Source organism: Amphiura filiformis, chromosome 9, assembly GCF_039555335.1.
Source record: "Amphiura filiformis chromosome 9, Afil_fr2py, whole genome shotgun sequence".
Classification (NCBI taxonomy): domain Eukaryota; kingdom Metazoa; phylum Echinodermata; class Ophiuroidea; order Amphilepidida; family Amphiuridae; genus Amphiura; species Amphiura filiformis.
Window position 1 is genome coordinate 51,284,149 of NC_092636.1, and position 23,481 is coordinate 51,307,629.

The following is a 23,481-nucleotide window of genomic DNA, read 5'->3' on the forward strand; positions in this document are numbered from 1 at the left end:
CTAAGAATGAGACATGTAGACCGCCCCTTGTCTACTGATGACTCTGAAAAGAGCCGTTTGCTGAAGACTGCCCCTTGTCAACAGAAACTAGCAGATCTCGCCTATCTGCTGATTTTGTAAGTTTTGGTGGCTCTGAAAAGAGCTGTTCAATGAAGACTGCCCCTCGTCTACAGAGAACTAGCAGATCTCGCCTATCTGCTAATATAAAGGTTTTGGTGGCTCTGAAAAGAGCCGTTTGCTGAAGACTGCCCCTTGTCTACAGAAACAAGCAGATCTCGCCTATCTGCTGAATTTGTAAGTTTTGGTGGCTCTGAAAAGAGCCGTTTGCTGAAGACTGCCCCTTGTCAACAGAAACAAGCAGATCTCGCCTATCTGCTGATTTATGTAAGTTTTGGTGGCTCTGAAAAGAGCCGTTCACTGAAGACTGCCCCTTGTCAACAGAAAACAAGCAGACCTCGCCTATCTGCTAAATTAAAGGTTTGTTCGCTCTGAGGAAGAGCTGTTCAATGAAGACTGCCCCTTGTCAACAGAGAACATGTAGACTGCATATACTGTAATAGAAGTATACGGCTTACCAGGAACCGTTTGGCCACTCATGGACCAATTGATTGATTGTATGCACGATGAGCGTTTATATCACTTAATTGCGGACCTGGTACAGATTAGCGGCTCTGTGATTGGTTGTTTGAAAATAGAGAGCGCCACATACGATGTGATAAGATTAGCGGCTCTGTGATTGGTTGTTTGAAAATAGAGAGCGCCACATACGACTGATGTCTTTGCCGTCATTTCTATTGATAGTAGAAGTTTCATTAACTCTGATTTCCAACGCTTCACGTGTCAACCTCATCCCCAAGTGAGAAACTTGTGCCAGTTTTGTTGTTTCGTCCCACAGAGGTTCATGGCCTTCTTTGCAAGCATGTTCAGCTAATGCCGAGCCTTCTTCTTTCTTTTGTCTTGTGGCTCTTCGGTGTTCAGATATTCTGACCTTTAGTGGTCGTTTGGTTTGGCCTATGTATTGCTCACCACAACTGCAAGGTATAGAGTACACATGTTGCACGATCCTTGGGCAGAGGATCTTTTGTGTGGCTTAGGATGTCTCTTAATTTGGCCGACCTAGAGTAGAATGTTTTGACCCCTGATCGGTTTAGAAACCGACAGATTTTGTCTGATACACCTTTGATATATGGCATGAAGGTAACGCCTTTGTGTTCATAAATCCACCAATTCTTCTGATCGTTCTCCTGTCTGTTTCTTGATTGCCTTGTGAATGAGGTTTGAGGGATAGCCATTCTTGTTCAACGCTTTTTCAATGTGTTTGAGTTCATCTTTTCGATGTTCTTCATCACACAGAGTCAGTGCTCTGTGAACCAGTGTATTGACAACACTGTTCTTGGCAGACATATGGTGACTAGAGTTAAAATGAAGATATTGATCAGTATGAGTGGGTTTTCGGTATATGGTGAAACTCAAGCTAGTGTCTGATCTCTGCACTTTGACATCAAGGAAAGGTATGCCACCCGCCTCCTCAATCTCCATTGTGAACTGGATACACTTGTGTTGATTGTTGAGATGACTTAGGAATTTGACCAGTTCGTCTTTGCCATGTCGCCAGACGCATTTAATGTGTCATCAACAAATCTGAACCAAGCAACGGGTTTCAAAGGATACGTATCTAGTGCTTTGGTTTCAAAGTGTTCCATGAAGATATTAGATGTTATTGGGGAGAGGGGTGAACCCATTGCCTGACCCTCTTTTTGTTCATAGAATTTCCCTTGCCATTTGAAGTACGTAGATGTGAGGCATAACTTCATAAGTTCTACGATCTCATCGCTTGTCATGCGTGTTCTGTTTTTAAGTGTATCATCATCACGCAAGATATCTCCTATAACCTTTATATTAGCAGATAGGCGAGATCTGCTAGTTCTCTGTAGACGAGGGGCAGTCTACATTGAACAGCTCTTTTCAGAGCCACCAAAACTTACAAAATCAGCAGATAGGCGAGATCTGCTAGTTTCTGTTGACAAGGGGCAGTCTTCAGCAAACGGCTCTTTTCAGAGTCATCAGTAGACAAGGGGCGGTCTACATGTCTCATTCTTAGGTACTTTGTCCTGAAGAAGTCAGAGCTACTCCTGACGAAAGCTTGACAGTTCTAAACTTGTCCGACGGCGAACCCGCTAAAAACCTACTAATTGTTATGAATTCCCGTCGTAAAAGCCTATCCCACAACCTTGTACCTTGTAGAATTTCTCCCCGTAGACCTCCTCGTGGAAGTGTAACACAGGGCTGATATTGTATATATTATCAAAAGAATGTTTCAAATTTTCCCTCCAAAAGATATTACTACTCTTCTTGCCATACACATGCATAGCTAAATAGTTGAGTATTGTCACACAGGCTTTACATGCTCAGAACTTTTCTCGTTACCTATGTACAGTTGTGCTGATAACAGACCTGATATGAAACCCTACTCTTTTAAAAAGAGTCTGTGACCTTAAACATGCCTGACATGTGACATTTGAACCACAGTACACTACATACCTACTTCAAGTTCACTAATTTTGTTGCATGTGTGTGGTTTTTTTTCTTTTTCTTTTCTCTGTGTGTTTTTGTGTTCCAAGAAATAATAGCAGTACATCATCTGAATCGGGCATGATGTCATCACCAGTGGGTACTCCTCCTACATCTATGCCATCAACACCACCAGGTAGATATGAATTAGTTGTTTAATTGTTTTTTACTTACGGAAGAATTGCATTTGTACATCTGCTTTACATGATTGTGATAATTCAACTTGTAAACTTGAAATTATAAAAAAGTATATTTGAACTTGTGTATTATTAAGCCAAATGAAGCTCCTTAAGATTTTTAATTGTTGCCACATGTTGAGGAGTTCTCCACAAGCAAGTAAAATTGTGTAATGTGGAAAAGGAGACTTCTAACTACTGCGTAAATTGAATGGGATTTTGATTTTTTAAACATATTTTGATGAACACATTAGATTAATGGATGTATTTGAATAGATGAGTCCACAAGTGGCATGCTTTTGATAATTGTAAGTTTTGTAAGTAGTGCATTGATATATATTTGACATGCATGTTCATGCACAGCTGATCAAGATGCATTTTTACACAGTCCGAAACCTCTTGTGTATAATTATCAGCATTGTGCCTCTGGGAGTGCCTTTGTTGTACCTCTAAAAGTAGTCAAGCATGATGTGTCACTGTCGTGGGGCACTACTTCAAAGATAAAGAATCAGTATTGGATGAAGTATCTGATACATTTCGTCCTGATTTCCTGCATACTGACAAACGACAGATAATTATAAACCATCCATGTTATATTATGTTACTGTAGAGGGTGACATTATTGAATTCATTTCCACGGTTGCTCGGCAATATGTACAAAGTGCTGAACAGGTTTCATGAGGTGATGAAAAGAAACCACCCTGTTCTACGGACCCATCGACCTAGATTATTTTAATTTTTAATTTTATTTTTTTGCTGTCAGCATGTAAAATTCAGTTTTTTGTTTAAAACGGTATTAGTTTTTGACTTATACAGGCAAGTGATAAAATTTGTAGATTTTGGTGATTTTTAGGGTCATTTGAAAAACCCAAGACATGCCCAACCCTACTTGAAATGCCCGCCTGTGCATAGAACAGTGTTTTTTGTTGCATAAGGACGGTTTCTAGTGTTCTGATATTCATCCATATGTAGAAGTCACAAGAATGTTCGGAATATGTGTAAGCTTAAATGCATATTATTGAGCAAACTTCCAATATTAGCAAAAAATCACATGATTGCACTGAGTTTCCTTAGGAATAAATGTAATGTGTATGATTTTGACATAAAATGTCACACTAACCAATATCTTTAGACATACTACGAATGTGGAAATTTTCACAGTACATTTATTTTCATGTTTTTCACATTCCAAGCAGGTACCACGAAAATAAACAAGTGCAAATATATTCCTTTTGTGTATTGGTCAATGTAAGGATACTTGATATCATGAATTTTAAAAAGAAGTGAAACAGTATAAAACTGTCAAAGTGCATTAACATTGCATTCAATATTGTCTGCAAGACACAAATCCCATGGCCTGTTGACTTGAAATGGGAAACTTTATTTAGCTGTATATTTAACTGCTATAAAAATATGCATCAGATATTAATACAAGATGGATTAGATTTGTCATCAAAATATAAAATTTGTGAATGTAAAAATCGGTAAGATATGTCTCCCAAAGATTAAATGCATTCGTTTTTCAAACTACATAAAATTTGCAACAAGTTTGTAAGATTTTATCCCAATAGAGTTACTGAATTTGTTTTACAAATGTTGAGAGCATTGTGCTGATTTAATGTTTCCTGTGCCTTGCCCCCCTTAAGTTGCCTTTGCTGCAGCAGCTCTACCAGGGGTATGTCAGCCATTAGACCTAGACAGACACCTCCAACCACCCCCACTCAGCGTAACCATGGTAACCTTACCCCTAATGCCTTGCTGGTGGCTAGGAGGACATCTCTCAGTGACAGTAGGCAGTTTGTCAACAATTTTGTGACGGTGTCAGGTAATGCCTTAAAAATGCATCCAAATCTTGATTGACACAAATAAAAATATATAACATCGTTTTCTATCAACATAACTTTGTTCATAACAATGTCATCTTTTCATAATAATATCTCTTTACCACATAGATTTGAGGTGAATGAAGTGAACTGATTTTGAATCCTTAACAAAACTTTATTAACTGAATGTATTTATTAACCATCTGTTTGTTTTCTTTGGGCTTTGTCTTTCTGATCTTGTATTTTGTAAACTGTCATACTAATTGTCAGAACGGGAAAGAACAAAAGAGGGATTTTTGGGGGAGGGAAGAATTCTGAAATTCAAAAACTGATTCAGCTACATTTGTCAAAAAACACAATTTTGTCCTGTTGAAGCTCTTTTTTTATGATTTTCGCACAAATTGGGTTTAACTCTCAATATTACACCATATCAAGATTACTTGGCTCATTTTGGATTTGAAAATTTATACTTATAGTTGTCAACAATAGTCACAGAATTGTGAGTGATATCATATCAGATAATCTGAGTTAACCTTAACATAATCCAGGGCTTGGGGTAAATTTGTTGATCTTCACAATTACACAAGAGAAAGTTTTGTATAGATACAGGGATATAAGTTTGCAGCCATATACAGACAGTTTGCCAAATTCTTTCCTGTACATTGCACTGAAGGATAGGAATAAGAGAATCTTCCATATTTTTAAGATAATTTCAGATTGTCTTGATTAAAGTTTAAAGCTTTTGATCCAAACACACAGGGTTTCTTCCTATCTCGGAATTTTCTGATGATACTCATCTTTCATCGCCAGAGTGATACTGTGGTGTGTATCATCAGGAAATGACCTTTTTGACCTTAGACTTAATCACAGTCTTATAGACTCCTGGATGTTTGAAACTGCTTCCGGCAGGAACATACATGTACAAGCCTGTGATCAAGTCTAAGGTCATGACCTGATAAACTCTGTTTTTTTTCATTAAAACTTTTAATCTTTTATCATTGATAATACCAAAACATGTGAACTTTCATGGTGTCTTGTCTGTGTTAGCTTTCATACCCGTTGGTATTTAAAATGTGTGATGGGGATCTCTACAAATTAATCTGTCTTAATACAGTCAGACCTAATAAAACAACCCTAAATCTCACCAAATAGGCTTGTAGCAATGCATGGAGCATATTGCATTCAAATGCGTCATCCAATTTACTATTTAAGTGGTCACCTGTACTCTCATTACAAAAATTGAATGGACAATAAGTCATCTTTGAATTATCCATATGCATTTTGCACCACCTGTATCAAAATGAGTTTCCAATGTTTATTGAAAAGACCATCACTACAAAAGCAATATTAGATATCATGTTAACACTATGACTACAGCTTTTGTGTAATGAGCAACATATTTTGTTGATTTCATGTTCTACACTTGGTTTCAGAGAAGAACGGCAGTCCCTTGCTCAGATTGACACAAGCGCCTGTTAATGAGCGACATACACTGAGCTTTGTGTTCACTTCAAGGGCACCGATCTGTGCCAACCAACAATCGGCTAATCAGATTTTCGGTCTGTTGCTATGATTGTCAGACTGATTGTCAGCCAATCAGAACCACACTTCCATGTTTATGCTCTGCATGCTCTCAAAATGTAAACAAGTGCCTTCTGTGACAAAAATGAGTAGTAGACGCAATGGCCTTTCCCCATATTTTTAACAAGCTTGTTAGTGAAGTTATAACATTCAAAATTGTCATAAGTTAGTGTTTTATTTTGTGTTTTTGCTTCTTAATTTTATCTTTATTTTAATTTCTAAATTGTCCAACTTTAGCCTGAGTGGATCAGATTGTGTAATGTATGGAAGTAATGGCCTCTTGAATAAAATATTCAGATTACAAAACATTTTGATACCGATGACATGCAGATATGTAATATGTAATATGGTATTATGTTAATGTAATCACTCAATTCCATCTGCTTCTTCATATTGTCCATTCAATCTCTGAATGAGGAATATACTGGAATCTGTTGAATGTGTCACTATTATAGTTGATTTCTGTAGTGCATGTTCTCCTTGTATATAACTTGCATGTGGTGATGGGTAGCATCATTTTGTATGTATATCTATGTGGGGAAACTGTTTTGGTAAACATCTTCAACCGAAGATGTGACCAGAATACTCTTCACATAACAATGGACACCAGCAACTGCGGATGTCCTCTGTTACTTGCCCAACCAGCGTAGTGAAAACAATGTACAAATATGTTTAAGACCATGTCTCATTGGACAGCATAGTGTCACTGTTAGGTTGACAAGTGCAGAGTATTGGGGTATACGATTCTGTGGCTCATTCATCTGCATATACATGTCCTATACCTCAATGCTTAAGGAACAAACGTAAACCAAATTGGTAGAAAAATGCCACACATTACACTGAATGTACCAGTGTTTGTGTGCACTATCTAGTCAAGCACCAATCTGCTGTTGATATCACTCACATGGATATGTGGTATAAAGTATGAAGTATTAAAAGCAGGTGGTCTGATTGTAACACATTAATGTTGTGACAACACTCCTTAAATAAATATGTCCTAATATGTTTGGACCTTAGGGGCCGTCCATAATTTTCGCCATTTTCACTTACGTACAAAGCGTACGTAACTTTTTACCCCCCTCCCTCCCTCGAGTTACGTACAAATAAAATGGCGAAGGATTTCCACGAGTAGGCCTACTACTAATAGCAAAATTGAGATGTTGGGTTGGGGTTGGGGTTAGAGTTTAAGTTTAGGGTTAGTGTTATATTTCTTATATTAGTGTTCCAGGAGGACAGCTGGTTCTGGATTAATATTTTTACAGAAAAAAAGTTGAGAAATGCTGAAAAAAACTTCTTTTTCAAACCATATTTTCATGAAAACGAAAGCCATCAATAAATTAAAATATAAGCTTAAAATGCAGCCCGAATTGAACTTGAACTAAATGACTAATGCACTCCAAAATCTGATGATCATCCTATACTCTCTTTTCCACTAAGAACCCCCGGGATCACAATATACACAATGATATATATAGGGGGAGAACCAGGGGGACGTCCCTTTGGCATGTTTGGTGTACTAGTATGCTCTTGCAATTAAACTGTGTGGGTCAGTTTCATGTCTTTTGTCGCAACAGTGACAATCCACATTAGAGCCTTTGCTGCCATTGATCCTAGCGCAGATACTTCTTTAAAAGTATTTTGGTCTGAAATAAATTAAGCATAATGTAAAATAGGACCACTGTGCATATTATTAGACTCGAAATTAAAAATAAAATCATTGTTTGCATGGCATGTTATAAAAATTGTTAAAACGAATTGAACAATAATTATTATTTTAGGTCAATTGGTTATTACTTATGAATAAAATATTGGAAAATTCCACAATTTGTCACTTTCATTTTTTTCATTGCTCAAACAAATCGCCATTTTTCTTACATTACACATGCCCAGGATTTTTACCCTCCCTCCCTCTTACGTCACGCTTTGTAACGTAAGTGAAAATATAAAATTATGGACGGCCCCTTATGGCGCTGGAGCTGTGAAATGCCCTTTTTAAAGTTCTTTAAAATGTAAAGCAAGCTTCAATTATGTGACCGTGGTACAGGGAATTATTCTCACTTTCAACACATTTTGTATATCGTACCCTTGCATTCCATATCATGGTCATATAAACATGTGTGAAGTTGAATCCATAAAAGGATCTTAGCTGGAAATCTGCTTATCATTTGAATAAAACTGCCTGTCCTGAACTTGTCTGTAATAAACCAGGCCTTTTTCAGTTCACTGGGCTTCTATAAGCTCCAATATTTGGTTTTGAGTTAGGAATTTTATGTCCTTCTGAGCTCACAAAACTTTTTTCACCAGCTAAGATTATAATTTATCACCTATCAAAACATTAATGATGCCCATCTAAGGTATGGGAGCTGAGTGTTCAACGTGGTCGGATCCGTAATCATAGGGTTACAGGTTCAAGTCACATGGCAGTAAACAAGTTGTGTTCTTGAGCAAGGCACTTAATCCCATTTGCTTCACTTCACCCAGGTGTAAATGGGTAGCAGCTTATGCTGGAAAAGTATACAGACTTGTGCTGGAGGAGTGGCCCCACAACAAATGTGATACATATAATGAGTCTGGCCTCAAGTTGCTTTGAAATAGAGATTCACATTCCAGCCCCTGTGAACACAAGCATGAGCATTTAGATGTCTTTGTAACAAAATTGGGCAATGAAGCATGATGTGTAGATAGTTTGCTAGGTAAACCATAGATCTCTCATTACTTTCAAGGGTCATATGGCACACTAACCTATTCTGTCCAGGGATGGTACTAGATAGTAGAGACATAGGTACTTATGCACAAAACAAGAGACTTGGTGGTCTAACTATGGAGGTTAGACTTGGTGAGGGATCCCTTCAATCTTTTCTTTTCCTCCTTTATTCCAAGCAAAGTTCAAAAGTTAAACCACGGCCATCTATTAAGCGACATGTATTTGCTCTTAACAACCTACAATAATACAGATTGAGGTATGTAAATACCAAAGAGTTCCTTCATAGTTGTACCAGGTCTAAAGTTAGGCCAGGTCTAAACTTGTTTTGTGCATACAAACCTAGGGGTCACAAACTTGATGGTCCTAAGCATGTCTGTCATTTCATAATGTGTTTCATTGATGTTTTATCTCTACACTAATTCAAGAACTAACTTAGTGTAAGTCTCAAGATATGATATCTGCTTGGTTCACTTAATTCTGTCATGTTTTTTGAAGCAATAGAGGTAGTCATTGTGACATCAACACTGCCATCTTGTGGGTACGGAGTGCCTTGTTGCTAAGATCACCGCATTGACGCTTGACTGATAGAGGTGTGTCACGCGCTGCGACTTCCACGTAATCAGGGGCGTAATATGTCTAACGTATGACATGCAGAACAGCAGTACCCACAAGATTGCGGATCGCGCGGAAAAGGCTGACGGCCTCTATACATGGATCCTGGGTTTGCCCTCTGCAAGTCAGTTTGACCGAAATTCCCTCCCACAATACAATATGCATATTGCAATAACAAAGGAGATGGATTTAACACCTGTCAGTGGGAAGGAATTCTGGTCCAAACTGAATTCTCAGGGATCAGTTGTCAAAGGAGGAGGGGTAATGATTAATGAATTCTTGGTGTGCATCATTTAGGTATTGTATGATCAGTGATATATTCATGTATCAGCCCAATCATATAGAGATGTGAAATCTTCATGCTGACATGCTTCACAAAGGAGTAGTTTAGGATAATTATATTTGAATAGTTATACTACTTTGTACCAACTGAAGGTGAATCATTGTTAAATAGGCCAAAAAGAAAATACACATGCAATATAAATTGAATTTCTTCCATGTAGATCAAGCTGGCCTGCTTGGTAATCAACGTCTGGGGAGGGTGGGGGGGACATCCCCTGACCTAATATGATACTGGATTGTCTATATTATATAAATAATGGGCCCAAACAATTTATGAGGTAGCCAATATAAAGGGCTCTGTGATGTAATCAAGCAAAATGAGTCTGATTAAATTGTCCATTGTATATTCAAATCCCATTACATTGGTTTGGGGTTCATTAGATATGATCATATTCACCTGGGTGAAAATAACAAGTTACAAAACCTGTCAACATTTTGTTTGACTACATTTGGAGTTATTACATTAAGACTCATTTCATTTTATTTCTTTCCATGTCATCATATTGCTTATGTATTTACTACATAAATTGGAAAGCATCTTTGTTCATCATAAAATATTGAAAATCTTTTGTCTCCAGGAGCAGGAGCAGGTTCTATGGGACCCCCTCCTACACCACCCCCAGCATCAACGCCAACACCAACACCGACATCAGTATCCACCATAGGTGGGCATGTCACAACAGCAACTCAGGAACATGTACCCACCCCTACAACTAGCAGTGTATCAATCCATCGGACTATTAGTCCACAGCAGAATGTGGCAGTTACCATTGCTATGGCAGGGGGTACAAATATCACAGTGCCAATTACGAGTCTGGTGTCTCAAGGAGGTAAGTGGAACTGATGAGATGGACTGATGCCCTCAGTAGAGGTTGACTACAACAATTTTGCTTCATTGCGCAGTCGCACCAGAAACGCTAGCGGTGACCAGCGGCAAGCCGATGTATCAATCACTCCACCGATTTGTCCACGCGGCAGCTTTGCCAGGTATTATATTCAAGTCAACTCGGGAGCGCCGCCGCTGTGATGTATAAGAACAGGAAACGATTTTTGGTGGAGCTGGGTGCAACATTGGCTTTCATAGTCACAGCGCTCCCGCTTAGCGGCTTGCACAAAAGTAAAAGCGGCATGATGAAGTGTCACGCCGCACCTACCATAATGTGTCCAAATTAACCTTTCAACCATGTGTGTTTTTGAGAACATATTTTTAGAACACCAGAGTGCAATCCTGTCTTGTCACAAGGACGTGTATGCCAAATAGGAAGTCACGCCATGGCACACAACCAAATTCACATACTTAAAATATTTATGAGTCTGACCTCTTTTATTGGGCTATGTTGGGACTTACAGTTTATGTGTGCAGTGAGTGTGGTTCAACATGCACACGCTAAATTTGATTGGCGAGAGAATGACACCTTAGTCTTGTTTTTGGCAAAATCATGTGCTTGTCTACAAATTGCAACATAGAAATGTTAAATATGGGTGCATGAATTGCAATAGCAATTTTTGTTGGAAAAAAATTGTTCTCATGCCCTTTCTGTTATTTTCGGTAATTTTTTTAAATTGTCCTCAAAAATAATGGTATAAAACTAAATCTTGTGTTTTCAGGTGTACTCTCTGGTCCCATCAACATTATTGGCAGTCCAGCAGGGATACTACCTGGTCAAGCGGTCATCACCAATCAGCAAGGGAATGTGAGTTTGACCACTAGTGGCGGTCAGATGGCTACAGGAATATCACCTGCCCGGTTTGCTCAGCTGATGACTATGGGACTAGCCAAGAACCAAGGTGGACAGCTGCGGGCAGCTACTGGAACCCAGAATCAGCTGTCAGTGCTGGTAAGAAATCTTGACATTCTTTCCATGAAAAGTCAAATTGATTATAGATTATTTTAATGACCAACAAGTTATGTTTTGTTTTAGAAACAGACACCGTAGGCTTACCTGAATTAGGAAAAGTCTTTTGTCACTATTTATAATACAGCTAGTAAATCTTAGCCATTGCAGATAATGTCTGTTGTTTTGTTGTCATTACAGAAGCTTTTTTTTTGTGTCTTCTGTTTGCTTTGGTATGTAATTCTAGAAGGTTGGCTAAATATGTTTGAACCAACCTGTACCAATTTATTAACTTATCATGAGTTAACTTATTGAGTGTATGTTTACATAGCCTATCATGTTATCTTCTTCAGAACACGCAGCAGCAGGCGGCAATTTTGTACAATGCAACATTACAACAACGAGCCCAAATCAATCCAGCATTATTACAGCAACAGCAGCAATTACAGCAACAACTCCAACAACAACAACAGCAGCAGCAGCAACAGCAACAACAGGCTTCACCTCAGGGTCAAATGTCACAGGTATATCATATAAATAAATATCATATCTCGTCTTGCCAATATCATTCAAAGAAAATGATTGAACTGTGCTATGGAGTATTCCTGACCTGCCAGGAAAAAAGATAAGCTTTAGGATTAGCTTTAGTAAGACCCTGTCATGATTGTTGGTTGTTTGTAATTTCGAATTCTTTGATAACATGGAGTCTCAATTATTTTGTCTTGTCTTCTGTGATAGGGTACCAATCCAAACCAGCAAGGTCAAGGAAGCAATAAAACAAACCAAACAATCACTCCTGCCCAGGCGGGTGTTCTCTCCCAACTGTCATCCACTATTCAGGTAAGCCCATCTCTCCCAACTGTCATCCACTATTCAGGTAAGCCCATCTCTCCCAACTGTCATCCACTATTCAGGTAAGCCCATCTCTCCCAACTGTCATCCACTATTCAGGTAAGCCCATCTTTCCCAACTGTCATCCACTATTCAGGTAAGCCCATCTCTCCCAACTGTCATCCACTATTCAGGTAAGCCCATCTTTCCCAACTGTCATCCACTATTCAGGTAAGCCCATCTCTCCCAACTGTCATCCACTATTCAGGTAAGCCCATCTCCCCATCTATATAAGAGCTGCTGAACTCTAACGATGCCCATCTTAATATTTGTCTTGATCTAAATACTTTTGGAATAGAGTGAACCGAAGTGCTCCATAATTTGCACCACACTAATCACACATAGTCTTATGTTTACTTTTTAACACAGGCTGGTATTGTAAATGCTCAGCAACAGCAGCAGCAGCAACAGCAAGCGGCACTACAGCAGCAACAATTTCAAGCTCAGATAGCGTATCAAAAACAGCAATTATTACAACGTCAACAGCAACCCCACCAAACTGCAGCAGCGAAAAAGGGCAAAAAGAAAACTATCATGACACCACCGAAATAACACAAGTGTGTAATACTTGTTCCTTCCTCTGAAAACTTCTTCCGTGCCATCTTGAGTTTTTATCATTCACTGGATAGGATAAGAGTAATCAAAAGTGGGTTGTAATTACAATATCAGTAGCCTGTCCCTTTCCTGTATTGATATGGCTAAGTAAAGTTTTTACCAGAAAGGCTTACTATGTGTGGTATAGCAAATTCTGTACATGCAGAGGTATACATACAGCAACACAGTTATAAAATACTATTGGATTTGGAGGATTATCTTCTGTATATGTTGTATTCTCTATGGGCTTGATGTCTCCAACAACGATAAATGGCTGGTTATCGGAAGGAATGTGACGGAAAGCGGTTATCGGAAGGAATGTGACGGAGAGCGATGTGTGTGTTTGGAAGCTGCTGAACAGGTGCTAAAATTGAAATGCAAAACACTCAAGAATGCACCAGTTGTTGAGTAATAGTAAATTATTTATATATTATATATTAATGTTTTTACTTTAAAAGAGGATGAAGAGTAATCAAGAAGAGAGTGGGTGGTAATTACACTATCTTCAGGGACTGTCTTTTGGAATGTGAAGGAGAGCATTAAATAACTCTTCTGGAGCCTTCAAGGAGAGCTGTTTAGAACATTTACAATAGAACGTAAGGAGAGAATGGTCAACTAAATCACTTTCCTATATCAGATTTAAGGAGAGCAGAAGAGAGCGATTGCTCTCGCTCTCCTCAAAAGGCAGTCCCTGTATCTTACAATTATGCATCTCTGTTGCAGACCAGGTTTCATTTTTCTGTATCACTGTTGCCTTGGAATTAGCTGTGTGTGCCTTGTGTCTTCAAAGTTGAGCTTCATTGAAGCCATCAGCATTGGACCAATTCATGCCACACTTGTGATTTATTATGTCCTTAGATTATGCAGATTGGGTGCATAAGTGTTTTTATGTATCTGTATTACTTGCATATTCATGAGCAGCCGATTGTTCTATTGCACATGCCTATCAAATTACGTACAATGTAATGTAGCCCTGCATTTACGGTAAAGAGACATGAAAATGTACATTGACATACTAAGTGAGCATAGCAATTATGCTGTATGCACTGTGTGAAACGGTTGGCCTCTTTAAATTTAATGCATGACTCTGCATAATTGGTTGCCTGCCATCTGTTGTTTTATTAACACATAAATCTGTCTGGGCAGATCTGGGCAGTGATTTTATTGGGCCAAGTGTTCAGTTTGAAATATTTTTAAACATAATATCTAGATTTCTAAAATTGTATTTTAACCATTTGCGGGAATTGTTGGGAGTCAACTTTGATCAATCTGAATCAATTCGGTAACCTTACCTACTATACTGTACATGAGCAGATAATGCTTCATTCAACTATAGTATTTACAGAAGGGATACACTTTTGTGACAAGGAACTAAATGGTCAAATTAATCTATAATCATGATAATTGATGAAATTGTGGACTTTGAAGGAAGATATTTTTCACAGGAAATCAAAATTGCTACTGTCATCCAGTGACAGCATGCAAAGTCATTTGAAATATTTTGTTATTGGCCACTGCCCTCTTAAATCCAATGTCTACTTGTGAGACATTGTGACAGAATATCTAGCAATAGTTTCTTCCTATTATGGTGTGATGTGATGCCCATTTGGTAGAGTGCAAATTGGGAAGATGAAAAAACAGTCAAATCACTTTCCTCTCAAATTGAAAAACTCAGATTTCTAGAGATAATGCAGAGGGAGTTCTCACTCAATTCTCACATCATGAATGTAATGGAAGCATCTGTACTTTTGTATTGTTTATTTAATATTATACCAATTATTACATGTATATTTGTTCTTACTGATCCTGACCCAGACCGGAAGAAACCGGAAGAAAAAAACCGGTTTGTTTGAACTCGGTGAGAACTCGCCCCCACTCAAACCGTAAATTTTGAAAAAAATTTAGTCCGATGCGCTGTAGGTACAAATTGGTCCGGAGTGTTTTCGGGTTTTTTGGTTGCCCCACAGGGGCGCTAGGGTTTGAGCTTCTGCACAATACAAATATGCATTGACATGACGCCATGCACGTTAACATATTTCCCAGAATTAAATCTAGCAACAGTAATTTGTATATTGGCACCAGAGACTGATGAAGTTGCGCACACTAATGCAGACCTTGTTAATGATAGAAGAACCTTGTAAATAAATCTTGCTGGTTAATACATTATGTGCTGTGTAATACTAGTTGATGTCACAAGAAGTATATGACAGTAAACATTCATTAACAGGCTCAGAAATCTGATGCGAATCCATTCAAGCAAAGATTCCCATAAAACATCAACAGGGTGAATTTATGTGAAATTGTGTAACCATTGACAGTTTATTACAGAAAGAAAAAAGGTATACTTGTGAGCACCGAGTATGACTCCCAGTTTCAAGGACTGTCTTATGGAATTTGCAGGAGAGCATTAAATGGCTCTTCTGGAACCTTCAAGAAGGGCTGTTTAGAGCATTTGTAATAGAATATAAGGAGAGAATGGTCAACTAAGGAGACCTAAAAATCACTCTCCTATATCAGATTTAAGGAGAGCAGTAGAGAGTGATTGCTCTCGCTCTCCACAAAAGGCAGTCTGTGCAGTTTGGACTACTTATGCTATAACCCCCAATATGGCGAATCATAGTATAATTTACTTCAATCATTAATATATTGTACAATAATACTGATTTGAGGGGGCATTTTAGCAGCAAAAAACAGCTGGCTGGTTGCGTGGAAAAGACAAGAAAGTTGCATTCACCTATTTGATTTGGTGACTGAGGGCAGTATCACAGCAGTAGATTTTAATCATTTTTTATGCAGTGGGAGTTAGATATGTGAGAATCCAAATGGATTTTCCTACACTGTCACAGATTTCTATGCCTGATTAGCAACTATGAAGTATAATAAATCAGGCCTGTGTCACACTCTATGGTTACTGCTCTTGCCACTCAAACTAAGTATCCATTCACATGTTGATGCTATATACCAAATGATAATTTACTGAAATATATTTTTTTCAGTTATTTTAATAGTTGTATTTTAATTATTATTACCTTCATGTAGGCATACTCAAGACTTAGCGTAGTTTTAAGACAGGGTATGAAATAAGCTGTCTAGTCCCTCAATCAAGTATTTTGTGTATGCTTACATGAAGAATAGAGCTCTAACTTCCATTTTCTTTTGTATGGTTGGAAAATGGTTAATTTGTGCTATTGAAACCATATTTATGATTTTATATCGGTAGTGTAAGTATATTGTTTTTATGATAATAGTGAAATGAATGCATTTTAAATTAGGACTGTTGTTGTGTACTGTACAAATAATTTGGTTATAAATCCAAAGTTATTTTTTCAGTGGTTGTATCAGTTGCAATTTTTAAAGCTGTTTGATGAAAAAAAATACAGTTTTACCAGTGATGCAATTTTACTACAGAATTAATTTTTACCATGTGATCAACTTTTACCACAAAATAATATGCAGAGACTTCTTGCCAAACATTTGTGTAGTAAATGTTAACTTTCACACTTTTTACTCGCATAAAGAACAATCAGTGATTCTGTGTTCAAAGTATTTTGATGCACTACCTGAAATGATCAACAGATAAAAAATAGGTAAATTTGATTATTATAAATCATGCAAGTTTCGTAAAATATTGCTTATAACACATCCTGTTTTGTTGATTGCTGTTGACTGCTGGTGTTCACATGTTAACTATGGTTTCTGAATTGGGCAGCATTGTGTGTAGGAATGAAAGTTTAATGTAAGATTTCATCTTTATTAGATTGCTTACAAATTTGTTATTGACATTTAGCACATTTATGTTTCCAAAAATTCCACAATCTTGATATTCACTGAGTGTCCCTTTAAATGAAATTAAGCTAAAGAAGATGGACCCCAGTTCTGTAACTTCGCAATTATTTTGCTACACATCTGTCAAAGTTCATTTTATTTGGTATGCTTGCAATTATAAGTAATTTTGCTAATAAAGTAAGTGCTAATGGCTACATGCTGAGATATTTATAGTGCTCATGGTACCAATATCATTTGATTTTGATAGAAGAACAATTTTTGGTCCTCATAAGTGAAGAGCCGATATGACAGCTTTCCCATTGGATTATAATATTGAGTATTGCCTTTTTTGTTTTAAATATTTGGTTATACACTCTTATCATGTGTCATTTAAAATATTTTAACAATTGGTACACAAAAACAGTCCTAATTCAATCTGGTAAAAGTGGACCACGATTTTGATGGCGGCCCAAAGACATATGTCCATCAGCTGCTGTAAAGAAATAAAAAATAAAATGTTGGCATTTATACAGCGCCTTTCATTCCGCTGTCGTTAGAATATGTCAGCTACCATATAATCCCCAAGGCATGCTCGTACCTTTGGGCAGTGCTCAATGGACAGTATTAATATCTGCTCCCTATTTCACCTCTGGGTAGAGAGAGGCAAGTGTAGTAAAGGGCCTTGCCCAAGTGCACAACATGATGGCACCGCGGGGGCTTAAACTTGCAGTGTCACAAAGCCAGTACCATTGTGCCACCGTGCCCCAGCATAGCGACATATTTATGACTAGATACCCAGAGGTCCCAGGTTCAAATCCTGGTCAATTATGATTTTTTTTTTCGCTGAAACTAGCTGTTTAGATGTAATCATAAAGCAGCTGATGGACATACATCTTTGTGCCACTGAACTATGGATTTAAAGTATGTAATAAGGAGTGTGAGCGTATGCAAGATATCTACATATTGAAATGTGTATCTGGCCTTCCCAACAATCATGTTGAGTTGTTATGCCAACTTCTCTTCTTAGAAACTAGAAAATTCCTTTGTATTATAATAGTCTTATATTATTTTTATCTGATTTCTAATGTAAGTTAACTTCTTTCACATGTTTTCACATGTTAGTACACATATATATGTCATTTTGCAAACAAATAAATGGGTTATCTCTTTTATGCAACAAATCATCCCCAAATACACACATACACACACCCGCATGTGTAAACGATGATGTGAAAACAAAATAGGAGTTTTTACTATCCAACCAAGGACACCAGCTTTTTCACCTTGCCATGGAAAAAGACCTGGAGTGTATGATTATATTTTGAAACATTCTAAGAAAAGTAGTATTACAATATAGAACTTGTGCAAGGAGCTACCAAATCTCCTGATAGCTGTCATGGGTTCTTGCAAGAATAGGCTGTTTGCACATATATGATTCAAAAAGAGTAAATTACACATTTTTAATCACCAAATTACTGGGTTTTGATTTTACCTCAATACTGTGAAGGTATCTGTAAATGAAATGATAGCTAAAAATATTTGTTGGCTTGCTTCCAAATTCAGCAAGTCACCATTGTGCATTCAACTTTTTAAGAAGCTTCTTCCAGAACTTCCACTGAGTTGTTATAGTTCTATACAGATTAAAGATGGCAAATGAAAATGTGACTTATACTAGAAGTTTCAATTGAATTAACACAGCCTGACATAGCGTGACATTTTTTGCGTACACTGTGCGATGTACGCCAGCGTGTGCAACTGCGTGCATAACGCGGAAGTGAATCCAACCATGTTAAATCACTTGTGATTGGTTAGTATTTTAATTATAGTATCCAAGGTTGTGCATTTGTATTTTATTTTGCAATACCCGATATACAATCGCGGTTGGATCTCATAAAGCTGTTGAAAGCTGTGATCATTCAATTGAAATTGCTTGTATAGTGATGATTGCATCTCACATGATGTGATGATATAATGGCCACTGTGTATTTAGGGGTGCATTCAGGATTGTGTTTGTTGGGACATTTTGAACAAATACATGAAAGTATACATTTTTGGAAAAGGAATGGAGAAAGAAATTCACCTGTATCCTCAAAATTGGGAAAAAGTACCCATTTTGATAAAAAAACCTTACATTTCCAAATAACAAAATTTATCTTTTATTGATGTAGAGACAAGGGTCCAGTTAATACTCTCTAATTTTTTTAATTAGGTCTTCCAATTTGTTTTATGGCCAAAAATATCCCAAAAATTGGTAAAAAATGTCAGTGAATATAAAGTTGAGAAAATTCCCCACCAAAACGATCCTGAGTGCATCCTTGAATTGCTGGTTGTTTGCATTGTAATATCGCACCTTTTATTAAATTTTTAAATAAATAATGAATAAACAATAAGATATATGGTTAGATATTTTTGTACTATTTTCTGATAGCAAGTTTGAAACGTAAAGTAGCAAAATACTATTGACCAATTTCAATGTGATTTTTTTGTAAACATGGATGTGTATTGTAAATTGCTTATAAATGATGAAGAGATTCTGTCTGCAACCATGAGTTTGGGATTTACAATTTTAAATTCACATTTTAGATGATAGTTTTATATATTTAAATATAAGCATATTGTTGGAATTGTAAATGTGAAGAGTGTTGTAATATTTATTTGTTATTGTAACATGTCAATGTCATATTCATATAGACTCAAAATAAAGGAAGATCTGTTTTCATCATCCAGGTCAAATTGAATTCATTTGGCACTACACTTAGTAAGATCCTATAGCGGCATCAGAGCCCTGAATTTTACTGATGGTTCTTGCAGATGAAATAAAGTGTATCTAGCATAACATTGAACATTTGCATACTGCTATCATTTTTTCACAATAGCACTGTGTAAATGTTCAGGGTTGAAAGAGCCATATGTACCTATTAGGGCATCTATTCGTTTTAGTATCAAACTAAATGTGATGCTTTAATGCTACCTAGCACTTCAGCCGTGTGTATGTGACACAATTGGATCCAACCAGGCCAAATAAAAGGAGGCAAGTTTGAGAATTGAGTCATTATCCCAGTGAAAATGCTTACTAAATTGATGAAGTAGTATACATGGTTGTGAGTTTTAAGAGCTTTTAATTTATGATACCAATTTCTTATTAGAGAATTAAGGTATTGTTTTTAGCTGCTTTCGTGCATCTATTGTCTCATATAACATGGGCGACATTATTATTTGAAACAAAAATATTGATGTCACATGGTATATGAGACGATACATGCACGACAGCAGCTAAAACAATACCTTTATTCTCATTCTTAAACACTTCAATTCAAATAAATATATTGATCATAAGTATACCAAATTTTGATCAAATTTAATCCAACATTTTACAAGGAATTACCTAGGGCTTAGAATCGATCAGTCTCTATGCACCTTCGATTGGTTCAAATAGCGGGTATGAGGAACGGGATGACACGCATGCGCTAAAGTGTGTGATATCATGTCATATCACACAACTAAGAGTCAATAAGATTGCAGGAACTTTCTTGCGTGTTGAAGATATGATTGGTGAAGCAGCTCTAACTGAAAAACAAAACAATATCAAGAAACAAAAAAAACAAATGGTAACATTGTTGTAATTTTGTTTATAGCAATACATGCCTAAAATTTAATGTGACTCACTGGTTTTACATGAGGCTGATGATGAAATTGTCAGTTTATTAATAATGTTAGTCTGGGTTACAATTGAGGTTTGGAATCCACAAATTAATATTTGCAGAGATTCTTATAAGAAGATTTGGTTGAATCAGAGTTAACATTTCTAAATTGTCAAAGTTGGCTCAAGCATATCAACAGGCCAGCGCCTTGTCTTTGTTGATAAACATTTATACCAACTCGTCTATATAATAATTATGCAACAACAGTGTGTTTTTGAAAGCAATGCTTGTTCCTGTGAACAGGACCAAACATTTTTATAAAAATTTGACTGTTGCTAATGACCTCATCTAATATGGACCTTGTTGGTAGTAAGCATAGGAAACACATTACTGCTATGGTGGGTTGTGGCTGATTTCATGTGATAGACAATTCATCACAACACTATGGGCTATTCCAGTTGAAATCCATGTACCCCCTGTGGAAGACATGAGCTTAATCTCCCACACAGGGGGTGTAGATTTCTTATGGAGCCACCCATTCAGGTAACCCGGTTTGAAATTCACACTCCCTGTGTGGAAGATTCGAGTCATGGCATCCATAGGGGGTGTATGGCTTTCAACTGGAATGACCCAAATATATACTACCGTCCAACCTCTTTTATCAGGCCATGATGGGACCAAGCATTGTCCGAATAAGTGAAAAATCTGGATAAGTGAATTATATGTAATTCTGCATTGACTGTCCCAAGTACTGAAATTATGACAACAAAACACTAAAAGATGGCTTTAGAGTGCTTTATGCAACATAGATATGTCATTCTAAGCATTCAGAGCATGGAATTAAGGTGTAAAATCATCAAAAACATGTTTTCCTATGAAGATTTTACTGCTGGATAACAGAGAGATTCATATAAAAGAGGTCCGATAAGGGAGGTTGGACTGTATTATAAATTTGATTAAAATCATGATCTGTTTCCAAGGAGTTGCTTAAACAATGAAGATATTGATTGTGCAGTTGAGACAATGGTGTATGCGTGGGTAATGTACATTGCAAAACCTATAGGTCACATATTTTGGTATGCAATTTTCATTGTCCGGCGTATATGTGTGAAACATATTTTGCCTAGGTTCTGTACTTTATTCTATTCAATAATGAACTGGTTGTGTGTCGGTCACCCAAGCATTTTGTTGTACCAGTTGCTTACCTTTGTTTATAAGCATTGCGGTACCTAGGCGTATAAAATGATAACCTTATTTAGCGGTGCCATTTCAGATGCTTATACAACAGCAGCATTAAAATTTATCTTGTATGTTTTGAGTTTAAGCTTATTCAGTTTTTGAGGTTGGTGGTACGTATATTTGCAATTTATTTTCCCCTTACATGGTAATGGAATGAAGTAAATTTCTAGAGAAACCTCTGTGTTTCTAGACAGAGCTCTTTAAGAACTTAGCTGCAATATAAGGGGGATCTAAAGACATAATATAGCTTGGATAATAGCACTATAGATCAGATGACACTGATCTGTAGAACTAAAGGTCTAGGGTTCAAAATCCCGTTCAAGAATTTTTTTCATTCCGTGACTAACATAATGAAAAAATAAAAATGCAAGGAAAAAATAATTTGCAATCATGTATTGTTTTATTGTTCAGTGTTATCAATATCATGGAAAGCTTGATTTCTTCAAGCCATTTTACAATGGTAATTTATACTATTGTATTAGAAAATATCCTACAAAGGAGGCTTGAATATTTAAAGGAGCAAAGATTATTGTGGACATGAGTCTTTTATTTTTGTGTAGTGTGGTATATGTTGTATATAAAAAGTACCAGTGTTGTATTTTTAATAAAACATCTTCATGGACAAAGATAATATAATTGGAATGACAAAATGTGTATATGATTGACTGTGTGCAGTGTTACTAGGCTGCTAGACATGATGTAATAAATGTATGTATTGACACACCTTTAATTCTTGTTAAAGGTAGGTGACCTGATATATTTGGAAAATCAAATTCTTTAAAACTTACGTATAACATAAAATGTCATCCCTTTCGAGCACTCATGCAAAAAGAACATGTAAATGTTTTTTGTAAATGGGACTAATTCCTAATGGAATTACCAACATTTATACAGTGTGATATTGGTAGTCGACCGTGTTTTTATTAATGATAATCATCATGATCATGTAATATATTGATTTCAAGTGAAAGGTCCTATTTTTCTCATAAACATATTGAAATTAGAAGTTCCAACTCAGTTTATTTCCGAAGATATCATCAAAAAACTGTCTAATTAGTCTCAAATGTGGTACACCATAATTATTTGAGACTAATTCAGCAGTTTTTTGATGATTTCTTCAGAAATGTACCGATTTGGAACGCCAAATTTCAATATGTTTATGAGAAAAATATGAGCTTTCATCTAATACCAAAACCAGCATTTTGATGAGGTAAAATGGGGGATGAGATTGTCAATCAGGTTACCCACCTTTAACTGTGGGTCGTTCAATTTGTGACCAAAGAAGATGTTCTTCCTTTGTTTTCCCAACTCCACTAGATAGATTTAAATAGAGGAGTAAAGTGCAGATTTGGTATTTGACGAGTTGTGTGAGTTAGAATTGTCATATTCTCTACTGTACAGAGACAGTAAAGCCAAGTGAAGTGAGGCATGTACATTCGGTAACAAACACACATGCAGATTTCACATCAGCAAATAATGTCTCTTAGGGGGCTCTCGTCTATAAATCAATATTAAAAAAATTTTAAATTGTGCAGATTTAGGGAAAAATTTGTGCCCGATAATAAATGTAGGCTTGAATCTAAGCATCTGCCAAGATTGGAAAATATTCTGCTGGGCTTTTATTCAGATTTTTCATGTATTTCTCAAACTGGCTGCTTCTAGGGAAAATCACAAGTGCTTCTATTTTGAAAATTGGGTGAAAAAAGT

General features: G+C 36.8%; 1 protein-coding gene across 2 annotated transcripts in view; it reads left to right on the forward strand.

The window, feature by feature from the left end:
- The window catches only part of LOC140161124 (uncharacterized), a 29,778-nt gene extending 16,391 nt beyond the window's left edge, over positions 1 to 13,387 (forward strand). For both annotated transcript variants that reach the window (XM_072184533.1, XM_072184534.1), the window contains exons 19-24: positions 2,622 to 2,707; positions 10,388 to 10,639; positions 11,418 to 11,647; positions 11,998 to 12,168; positions 12,383 to 12,484; positions 12,905 to 13,387. In XM_072184533.1, the coding sequence (XP_072040634.1) occupies positions 2,622 to 2,707; positions 10,388 to 10,639; positions 11,418 to 11,647; positions 11,998 to 12,168; positions 12,383 to 12,484; positions 12,905 to 13,087 (1,024 nt within the window). In that variant the 3' untranslated portion in view covers positions 13,088 to 13,387. The remainder of the gene's footprint in view (positions 1 to 2,621; positions 2,708 to 10,387; positions 10,640 to 11,417; positions 11,648 to 11,997; positions 12,169 to 12,382; positions 12,485 to 12,904) is intronic.
- Positions 13,388 to 23,481: the final 10,094 nt, after the last annotated feature.